General features: G+C 36.5%; 1 protein-coding gene across 1 annotated transcript; it reads left to right on the plus strand.

Annotated features, from left to right (window-relative positions):
* The first annotated feature begins 8555 nt into the window (after positions 1–8555).
* Positions 8556–10550, plus strand: LOC127726454 (iron-regulated protein FrpA-like). Its single transcript, XM_052233831.1, has 2 exons — positions 8556–8559; positions 9748–10550. The coding sequence occupies exons 1-2, from the start codon at positions 8556–8558 to the stop codon at positions 10548–10550; spliced, it is 807 nt and encodes a 268-aa protein (XP_052089791.1).
* The last annotated feature ends 920 nt before the right edge of the window (positions 10551–11470 follow it).

The raw sequence follows: 11470 nt of genomic DNA on the forward strand, positions 1-11470 counted from the left end.
CGGTTTCTTTGGACGAGGTTAAATGCTACGTGTGTCCAAGGTATTGAACCACTAATTTGGGCCTGGTCAGAAAGAGCAAACTGCACATTTTAAACAAAATAGTTCCTTCGCGTAACTTTAACCATAATTAAATATTTGGGTATTTTTGGTATCACATTAAATCTTAAGGACTTATGATCTCTGTAGAACCCTTGTTGAAATTTTCCCTTGAATGACAAAAAATCTATGAAATTAAAGTAGGAGGGCATGTTTGCCTTGTTGCTAAGATAAGAAGTACTCATTTTTGTACAACCAAACTTCCGAGAATTAGGCCAGAAAACATCTGCAGGTCCACATACAACAGGTCCGTGTCAATACCATATGTTCAGAAAAAAGTAAAAGAACAAAAATACCGAACTCCAAGGAAAATTCAAAACGGAAAGTCCTTTATGAATTGGCAAAATCAAAAGCTCAAACACATCAAATGAGTGGAAAAACAACTGTCATATTCCTGACTTGGTAGATGCATTTTCTTATGTAGAAAATGGTGGATTAAACCTGGTTTTATAGCTAGCTAAACCTCTCACGTGTATGACAGTCGCATAGAATTCAGATTTACATAGACCGAGTCAAGAAAGTTGATAATACAAAGAAACACTTCTACCAATTACTACAAACCCAAAACTGAGCATTTAAATATTACATAACAGAAGACGAATGCATTCTGGGAAGAAAATTAGTTAATTCTTATCTATTACGATTTTGCTGATACTGTTTTATTGATTACTAATACGGTTGTCAAATTACTCTTTATTTGTTTTAGAGAGTTACGTCAAGTAGGTGGAATTGAATATAAATGTCCAAATTTAAAAAATCGAGGAAACTGGTACGACTGCAATTCTTCCCCGTTCGTAGTAAGAAAACCATGTTTGGTGTATTCATCTAGGTATGTATTATTTTTAATGAATCCAATTGACTGATGTATCAAAACTCAGGTCAATTCTTTTCGTCAGAAGTGTGAAAATGTTTGTCCTGTTACTGAAGATTTTTCATGTTACCGTCTATATTTTACTTTATTTCTAAAATCTATGACACTTATCTATAATAACAAAAATGGTTTGAACAACAAAGGTAAATTATTTCTACATGAAACTAACAGTAAAAGGTTTTTCTTCCTATAGTATAATAGTTTCTAGATGAACCAAAACACAAAAAAAGTATGATCTTTAGAACTTAGGTACTGTATCAATTTATGGAAAAATTTCTTAAACTTATGTAAACTTTACAATACAGTATTGTATTGTTTAATAAATTTATCGATTTTTGATAGAATATTGCAAGAAGTACAAGTAAACAGCAAATAGTATTTTCAATATATCTTTTTTCACATTAGAAACTTTTTTTTTTTAAATTGAGGCACTTTGGTAAAAGGAAAAAAATGGAACTATTGGTACCATTTTTTACATTGCTATAGTTACCATGCATGTATGTTTTTTTTAATTGCAGACAACAGTTCTTGAATCCTCAATGTTTGTTCTTTGTTTTGTGCTATTAAAATACAGGTTCCAAAGATATTCTTTTTTGTTTTTCCCCCTTGCCAAAATATAGAAATTTTTTGATATTGTCGCATTTACATAAATTATATCACATAACATATCTAGTTGTGTCGTGTGGTTGACTTGTTAAAATATTTGAATTTCTGTATCTTACGATGCGATTGTTTGTTAAATGTTGACAGTTTTTGTGGGTATAGTGTTTTTGCTAATAAGTAGTCTTTGATCACCCCCACATATTTGTCGGCTTTATTGCACAGTCGTGACGTCATCGACCTCCAGGAAAAACGTCTTGACATCTTTTGTCTTCTCGTGAGTTTTGATCACGAAAACGTCCCAGACTTTTAGACCAAGAACAAAAATAAAGCGCCTTTCCTTTGCATTTGGTTTTGTTACGTTTAGACGGGGATTTTTTTTATGAAAGAATATAATGCATACTCTCAGTTTCATTCTTTTTATAAATTCATTTATAAAATCAAGAAATACAGGACAAATCTTTTAAAATGAAATCAGTTGCATTTGAGACTAAAAAAAAACACCACATAACTTCATTGACGGGTTTTAAAGATTAGATTTGAAAATTACACTCTCAGCTTGGAAATAAATGGGAAAACGGGAAACAATTGTATGCGTCCGATGGAATCACCTTCGACAGGAACGCTCAAAGTAAAGAAAAGTATATATAATTCCTTAACACCTGAGGAGCTATATAAGCAGAAGGGACCTTAAAATAATAGCCAATAGGAGTCCACTTTTCCTGATGAAGTTTGAACGTTAGTTTCTTAGTAAATTCAAAATTTATGAACGGATCATTTAAGGAAGAAGTATTCTAAATCAGATAAGTACAGATGCACTGACAACTGAGCTGTCCTCGGGACAAATAGTTCACCATCAATGGTATCGGCATTGTAGACAAGAAACTCGGGTCAGATGTTACACGTGTATGCATAATATTGAAAAAGATTTAGAGCGAAATTTTTAAGATCGCATGCATTTGTAATAGAATCTGAAATATCAGGATCAATAGAACGTAGAATTCTAAACGATTTCCGAATTCCAGTGGTAAAAAAGAAATTCTTATTCATTCCTTGTCCGCAGGCAGTTGTTTCTGAAGAAAAAAAAATACGTGTATACTTTAATATAAATATAAAAGTAAGAAGATGTGGTATAATTGCCAATGAGACAACTCTGCACCAGAGACCAAATGACATAGAAGTTAACAACTATAGGTCACCGTACGGCCTCAAACAATGAGCAAAACCCATACCGCATAGTCATCTAAAAGAGGCTTCGAAATGACAAATGTAAAACAATTCAAACGAGAAAACTAACGACCTGATTTATGTACAAAATAATGAACGAAAATCATATATGATATACAGCAACAAACGACAACCACTGAATTGCAGGCTCCTGACTTGGGACAGGCAGTCTATTGGTTTTTTTTGTTCAGAGACAACTGCCTGTGTCCTTGTCACTTAAAATGTATACTTTATTTTATCGTTTTAATGTTTTTGCAAGAGCATAAAAAATCCTATAGGATTTCATAAGATTCTTATTGATTGCATCTCGAAACAGCTATCAACTCTCTAAGCGTTTCATATTTAAAGGCATGAATTTTGTATTCTCCAGAATAAATTACGATTTCCGATTTGATGACGTAATGGCTGACCTTGGTTGCGAAGTTCATTCATTCGATCCAAGGTATGTAAACAGCATTTTTTTGTACTAGTACCTAAGGTATTAGCATAAAACCGTCATTTCTTGTCCCACTACTCTTTTCCTCGAATCCTGTATCCGGTGAAATGGTTAATGTGTGCTTCTACAAAGACACCAAATGAAATCAATTCCATCTTTTATCGTTTCTCAATTGAAGATCAACAAGTTTGGGAAGACAACATGCCATCTTCAACACTACATATGTGTGTTTTCAGTATGCAAATCTTCTGATCGTTCCTAGTCTGAAAAGATGTTGTAAATACACATATATATATATATGATGTTCACATATTTGTGGCCGTGTGTGTCATGTACTTTCGGCACAGCTGATTGATTGGAAATAGATAACAACTATTTGATGTCGTTTTCAGTTTTTTCGCGTCGGATAAACACGCATTAATAACTTAACTGATCAGAAACTTTATTCCAATTCAAGATTGCATGCCAGACTCGTTTTGACAAAACCCTTACAGATTCCCTGCTGAAGTGAGAGATGTACCGTAACGTACTTCTTGGGTTGAAAATTTGAACTGAAATGTGGGTCGAACAATTTATAGGTTTGGCGGGCAATGGAATCTGGACCAACCAAATACATTTTTGCAAGTGTCTGTACAAGGTCTTGAAAATTATAGTCAATCGTCTGTAGCAGGTCATGAGTATGTTAGTCAATCGTGTGTACTGTCATGAGTATGATAGTCAATCGTCTGTACCAGGTCATGAGTATGATAGTCAATCATCTGTACCAGGTCATGAGTATGATAGTCAATCGTCTGTCCCTAGTCATGAGTATAATAGTCAATCGTCTGTACCAGATCATCAGTATGATAGTCAATCGTCTGTCCCTAGTCATGAGTATAATAGTCAATCGTCTGTACCAGGTAATGAGTATGAAAGTCAATCGTGTGTACTAAGTCATGAGTATGATAGTCAATCAGCTATACCAAGTCATGAGTATGATAGTCAATCGTCTGTTCCTAGTCATGAGTATGATAGTCAATCGTGGGTACTAAGTCATAGGTATGATAGTTAATCGTCTGTACCAGGTCATGAGTATGATAGTCAATCGTATGTACCAGGTCATGGGTATGATAGTCAATCGTCTTTCCCTGGTCATGAGTAGGATAGTCAATCGTCTGTCCCTAGTCATTAGTATGATAGTCAATCGTCTGTCCCTAGTCATGAGTATGATAGTTAATCGTCTGTCCCTAACGAGTATGATAGTCAATCGTCTGTCTCTAGTCATTAGTATTCGTCTGTACCAGGTCATGAGTATGAAAATCAATCGTCTTTATTAGGTCATAAGTATTATAGTCAATTGTATGTACCAGGTCATGAGTATGATAGTCAATTGTATGTACCACGTCATGAATATGATAGTCAATCGTCTGTTTCAGGTCATGAGTATAAGTCAATCGTCTATACGAAGTCATGAGCATGATAGTTAATCAGGTCTTGAACCAGGTCATGAGTATGATAGTCAATCGTCTGTACCATGTCATGAGTATAATAGTCAAACGTCTGTACCAGGTCATGAGTATAATAGTCAATCGTCTGTACCAGGTAATGAGTATGAAAGTCAATCGTGTGTACTAAGTCATGAGTATGATAGTCAATCAGCTATACCAAGTCATGAGTATGATAGTCAATCGTCTGTCCCTAGTCATGAGTATGATAGTCAATCGTGGGTACTAAGTCATAGGTATGATAGTTAATCGTCTGTACCAGGTCATGAGTATGATAGTCAATCGTATGTACCAGGTCATGGGTATGATAGTCAATCGTCTTTCCCTGGTCATGAGTAGGATAGTCAATCGTCTGTCCCTAGTCATTAGTATGATAGTCAATCGTCTGTCCCTAGTCATGAGTATGATAGTTAATCGTCTGTCCCTAACGAGTATGATAGTCAATCGTCTGTCTCTAGTCATTAGTATTCGTCTGTACCAGGTCATGAGTATGAAAATCAATCGTCTTTATTAGGTCATAAGTATTATAGTCAATTGTATGTACCAGGTCATGAGTATGATAGTCAATTGTATGTACCACGTCATGAATATGATAGTCAATCGTCTGTTTCAGGTCATGAGTATAAGTCAATCGTCTATACGAAGTCATGAGCATGATAGTTAATCAGGTCTTGAACCAGGTCATGAGTATGATAGTCAATCGTCTGTACCATGTCATGAGTATAATAGTCAAACGTCTATACCAGGTCATGAGTAGGATAGTCAATCGTGTGTACTACCAGGTCATGAGTATGAAAGTCAATCGTCTGTACCAGGTCATGAGTATGATAGTCGATCGTCTGTACCAAGTCATGAGTATGATAGCAAATCGTCTGAACCAAGTCATGAGAATGATAGTTTATCAGATCTTGAGTATAATAGTCAATCTTCTGTACCAGTTCATGAGTATGAAAGTCAATCGTTTGTACCAGGTCATGGGTATATGATAGTCAATCGTCTTTCCCTGGTCATGAGTAGGATAGTCAATCGTCTGTCCCTAGTCATTAGTATGATAGTCAATCGTCTGTCCCTAGTCATGAGTATGATAGTTAATCGTCTGTACCAGGTCGTGAGTATGATAGTCAATCGTCTGTACCAGGTCATGGGTATGATAGTCAATCGTCTTTCCCTGGTCATGAGTAGGATAGTCAATCGTCTGTCCCTAGTCATTAGTATGATAGTCAATCGTCTGTCCCTAGTCATGAGTATGATAGTTAATCGTCTGTCGCAAGTCATGAGTATGATAGTCAATCGTCTGTATCAGGTTATGAGTATGCTATTCAATTGTCTTTACCAGGTTATAAGTATGATATTCAATTGTCTGTACCAGGTTATGAGTATGATAGTCAATCGTCTGTACAGACTTGATAGTAAATCGTCTGTATCAGGTCATGAGTATGAAAATCAATCGTCTTTATTAGGTCATAAGTATTATAGTCAATTGTGTGTACCAGGTCATGAGTATGATAGTCAATTGTATGTACCACGTCATGAGTATGATAATCAATCGTTTGTTCCAAGTCATGAGTATGATAGTCAATCGTCTGTCCCTAGTCATGAGCATGATAGTCAATCGTCTGTACCAGGTCATGAGTATGATAGTCGATCGTATGTACCAAGTCATGAGTATGATAGCAAATCGTCTGAACCAAGTCATGAGAATGATAGTTTATCAGATCTTGGACCAGATCTTGAGTATAATAGTCAATCTTCTGTACCAGGTCATGAGTATGAAAGTCAATCGTATGTACCAGGTCATGGGTATATGATAGTCAATCGTCTTTCACTGGTCATGAGTAGGATAGTCAATCGTCTGTCCCTAGTCATGAGTATGATAGTTAATCGTCTGTACCAGGTCGTGAGTATGATAGTCAATCGTCTGTACCAGGTCATGGACATAATAGTCAATCGTCTTTCCCTGGTCATGAGTAGGATAGTCAATCGTCTGTCCCTAGTCATTAGTATGATAGTCAATCGTCTGTCCCTAGTCATGAGTATGATAGTTAATCGACTGTCTCAAGTCATGAGTATGATAGTCAATCGTCTGTATCAGGTTATGAGTATGCTATTCAATTGTCTTTACTAGGTTATGAGTATGATATTCAGTTGTCTGTACCAGGTTATGAGTATGATAGTCAATCGTCTGTACAGACTTGATAGTAAATCGTCTGTATCAGGTCATGAGTATGAAAATCAATCGTCTTTATTAGGTCATAAGTATTATAGTCAATTGTGTGTACCAGGTCATGAGTATGATAGTCAATTGTATGTACCACGTCATGAATATGATAGTCAATCGTCTGTTTCAGGTCATGAGTATAAGTCACTCGTCTATACGAAGTCATGAGCATGATAGTTAACCAGGTCTTGAATCAGGTCATAAATACGATAGTCAATCGTCTGTACCAGGTCATGAGTATGATAGTCAATCGTTTGTTCCAAGTCATGAGTATGATAGTCAATCGTCTGTCCCTAGTCATGAGCATGAAAGTCAATCGTCTGTACCAGGTCATGAGTATGATAGTCGATCGTATGTACCAGGTCATGAGTATGATAGCAAATCGTCTGAACCAAGTCATGAGAATGATAGTTTTTCAGATTTTGGACCAGATCTTGAGTATAATAGTCAATCTTCTGTTCCAGGTCATGAGTATGAAAGTCAATCGTATGTACCAGGTCATGGGTATATGATAGTCAATCGTCTTTCCCTGGTCATGAGTAGGATAGTCAATCGTCTGTCCCTAGTCATAAGTATGATAGTCAATCGTCTGTCCCTAGTCATGAGTATGATAGTTAATCGTCTGTACCAGGTCGTGAGTATGATAGTCAATCGTCTGTACCAGGTCATGGGTATGATAGTCAATCGTCTTTCCCTGGTCATGAGTAGGATAGTCAATCGTCTGTCCCTAGTCATTAGTATGATAGTCAATCGTCTGTCCCTAGTCATGAGTATGATAGTTAATCGTCTGTCTCAAGTCATGAGTATGATAGTCAATCGTCTGTATCAGGTTATGAGTATGCTATTCAATTGTCTTTACCAGGTTATGAGTATGATATTCAATTGTCTGTACCAGGTTATGAGTATGATAGTCAATCGTCTGTACAGACTTGATAGTAAATCGTCTGTATCAGGTCATGAGTATGAAAATCAATCGTCTTTATTAGGTCATAAGTATTATAGTCAATTGTGTGTACCAGGTCATGAGTATGATAGTCAATTGTATGTACCACGTCATGAATATGATAGTCAATCGTCTGTTTCAGGTCATGAGTATAAGTCAATCGTCTATACGAAGTCATGAGCATGATAGTTAATCAGATCTTGAACCAGGTCATGAGTATGATAGTCAATCGTCTGTACCATGTCATGAGTATAATAGTCAAACGTCTGTACCAGGTCATGAGTAGGATAGTCAATCGTGTGTACTACCAGGTCATGAGTATGAAAGTCAATCATCTGTACCAGGTCATGAGTATGATAGTCGATCGTCTGTACCAAGTCGTGAGTATGATAGCAAATCGTCTGAACCAAGTCATGAGAATGATAGTTTATCAGATCTTGGACCAGATCTTGAGTATAATAGTCAATCTTCTGTACCAGGTCATGAGTATGAAAGTCAATCGTATGTACCAGGTCATGGGTATGATAGTCAATCGTCTTTCCCTGGTCATGAGTAGGATAGTCAATCGTCTGTCCCTAGTCATTAGTATGATAGTCAATCGTCTGTCCCTAGTCATGAGTATGATTGTTAATCGTCTGTACCAGGTCGTGAGTATGATAGTCAATCGTCTGTACCAGGTCATGGGTATGATAGTCAATCTTCTTTCCCTGGTCATGAGTAGGATTGTCAATCGTCTGTCCCTAGTCATTAGTATGATAGTCAATCGTCTGTCCCTAGTCATGAGTATGATAGTTAATCGTCTGTCTCAAGTCATGAGTATGATAGTCAATCGTCTGTATCAGGTTATGAGTATGCTATTCAATTGTCTTTACCAGGTTATGAGTATGATATTCAATTGTCTGTACCAGGTTATGAGTATGATAGTCAATCGTCTGTACAGACTTGATAGTAAATCGTCTGTATCAGGTCATGAGTATGAAAATCAATCGTCTTTATTAGGTCATAAGTATTATAGTCAATTGTGTGTACCAGGTCATGAGTATGATAGTCAATTGTATGTACCACGTCATGAATATGATAGTCAATCGTCTGTTTCAGGTCATGAGTATAAGTCAATCGTCTATACGAAGTCATGAGCATGATAGTTAATCAGGTCTTGAACCAGGTCATAAATACGATAGTCAATCGTCTGTACCAGGTCATGAGTATGATAGTCAATCGTTTGTTCCAAGTCATGAGTATGATAGTCAATCGTCTGTCCCTAGTCATGAGCATGATAGTCAATCGTCTGTACCAAGTCATGAGTATGATAGTCAAGCGTCTGTACCAGGTCATGAGTATGATAGTCAAGCGTCTGTCCCTAGTCATGAGTATGATAGTCAATCGTCTGTCCCTAGTCATGAGCATGATAGTCAATCGTCTGTACCAAGTCATGAGTATGATAGTCAATCGTGTGTTCAAAGTCATGAGTATGATAGTAAATCGTTTGTGCCAAGTAATGAGTATCTTGGTCAACTTGTGTACCAGGTCATGAGTATGATAGTCAATTGTCTGTTCCAAAGTCATGAATATGATTTTTAAACGTCTGTTCCAAGTCAGCACTATAATGGTTAGTCGTCTCAACAACGTCATGATTACGACAGTCAATCGTTTGTACCAAGAACATGTCAAAATGAGTTGGCTTTCTCAGTCCCTAACGTTATTCCCTACTAATGCCGGTAGAACATATCAAAAGCTAATGGCGTATTCAGTCGCGATGTGAAAATTTAAAAGAGAAAATAGATTCGGATACCATTATTTTCTATTGTAGCATGGGAAATACAGCAAAACATATTCGAAAAACGTGAGTTCATTTTCATCCAATTGGTATAGGAGGGAAATCTAATGATGCTGTTATAGGAGGGAAATCTAATGATGCTGTTATAGGAGGGAAATCTAATGACGCTGTTATAGGAGGGAAATCTAATGATGCTGTTATAGGAGGGAAATCTAATGATGCTGTTATAGGATGGAAATCTAATGACGCTGTTATAGGAGGGAAATCTAATGATGCTGTTATAGGAGGGAAATCTAATGATGCTGTTATAGGATGGAAATCTAATGACGCTGTTATAGGAGGGAAATCTAATGATGCTGTTATAGGAGGGAAATCTAATGATGCTGTTATAGGAGGGAAATCTAATGACGCTGTTATAGGAGGGAAATCTAATGACGCTGTTATAGGAGGGAAATCTAATGACGCTGTTATAGGAGGGAAATCTAATGATGCTGTTATAGGAGGGAAATCTAATGAAGCTGTTATAGGAGGGAAATCTAATGACGCTGTTATAGGAGGGAAATCTAATGACGCTGTTATAGGAGGGAAATCTAATGACGCTGTTATAGGAGGGAAATCTAATGACGCTGTTATAGGAGGGAAATCTAATGATGCTGTTATAGGAGGGAAATCTAATGATGCTGTTATAGGAGGGAAATCTAATGACGCTGTTATAGGAGGGAAATCTAATGACGCTGTTATAGGATGGAAATCTAATGACGCTGTTATTCCAAGAATGGATCAGTATACGAAAAAAGATCCAAAGAAGATGTGGAAAGTGCGAACACTGCGTCAATTAATTGAATTGTTAGGCCATGAGGATGTAAGTTGTAAAATATTTCAAGAAGGTCAAAACTAAGAAAAGTTTAATTACAAGCAACACAGCCTTTCATGTCATGCCAGCATAGGCTTTACCTATGTTTGATGTCATGTTTGACAACTAATGCTTTTGTATGGGGACATATGGTTGGAACCCCCTTTTCATATGACTTGTAGGTGTTGGACCTCCCTCTTTTTAAAAATGGCTGGATCAGCCTCTGCTTATAGTGATTTGATTAATTTGAATTGTGTTGGATTTTAAAATCAACCCCCTGCCAAGACAATTGTTGTTTGACTAAAACATATTGCTAGAAAATAAACATAATACATGAGGCTTAGCTTTTATGAATACTAACATCCCTGTAAATATCTAGTAGATTGTTATACTCATTACCTGTGAGTATGGTTGTTAATAGACTATAGCTACTCATTACCTGTGAGTATGGTTGTTAATAGAGTATAGCTACTCATTACCTGTGAGTATGGTTGTTAATAGACTATAACTACTCATTACCTGTGAGTATGGTTGTTAATAGACTATAGCTACTCATTACCTGTGAGTATGGTTGTTAATAGACTATAGTTACTCATTACCTGTGAGTATGGTTGTTAATAGACTAAAGCTACTCATTACCTGTGAGTATCATTGTGTTGATAGACTATAGCTACTCATTACCTGTGAGTATGGTTGTTAATAGACTATAGCTACTCATTACCTGTGAGTATGGTTGTTAATAGACTATAGCTACTCATAACCTGTGAGTATGGTTGTTAATAGACTATAGTTACTCATTACCTGTGAGTATGGTTGTGTTGATAGACTATAGCTACTCATAACCTGTGAGTATGGTTGTTAATAGACTACAGCTACTCGTTACCTGTGAGTATGGTTGTGTTGATAGACTATAGCTACTCATTACCTGTGAGTATGGTTGTTAATAGACTATAGCTACTCATTAC

Source organism: Mytilus californianus, unplaced genomic scaffold, assembly GCF_021869535.1.
Source record: "Mytilus californianus isolate M0D057914Y unplaced genomic scaffold, xbMytCali1.0.p SCAF_17, whole genome shotgun sequence".
Lineage (NCBI taxonomy): Eukaryota > Metazoa > Mollusca > Bivalvia > Mytilida > Mytilidae > Mytilus > Mytilus californianus.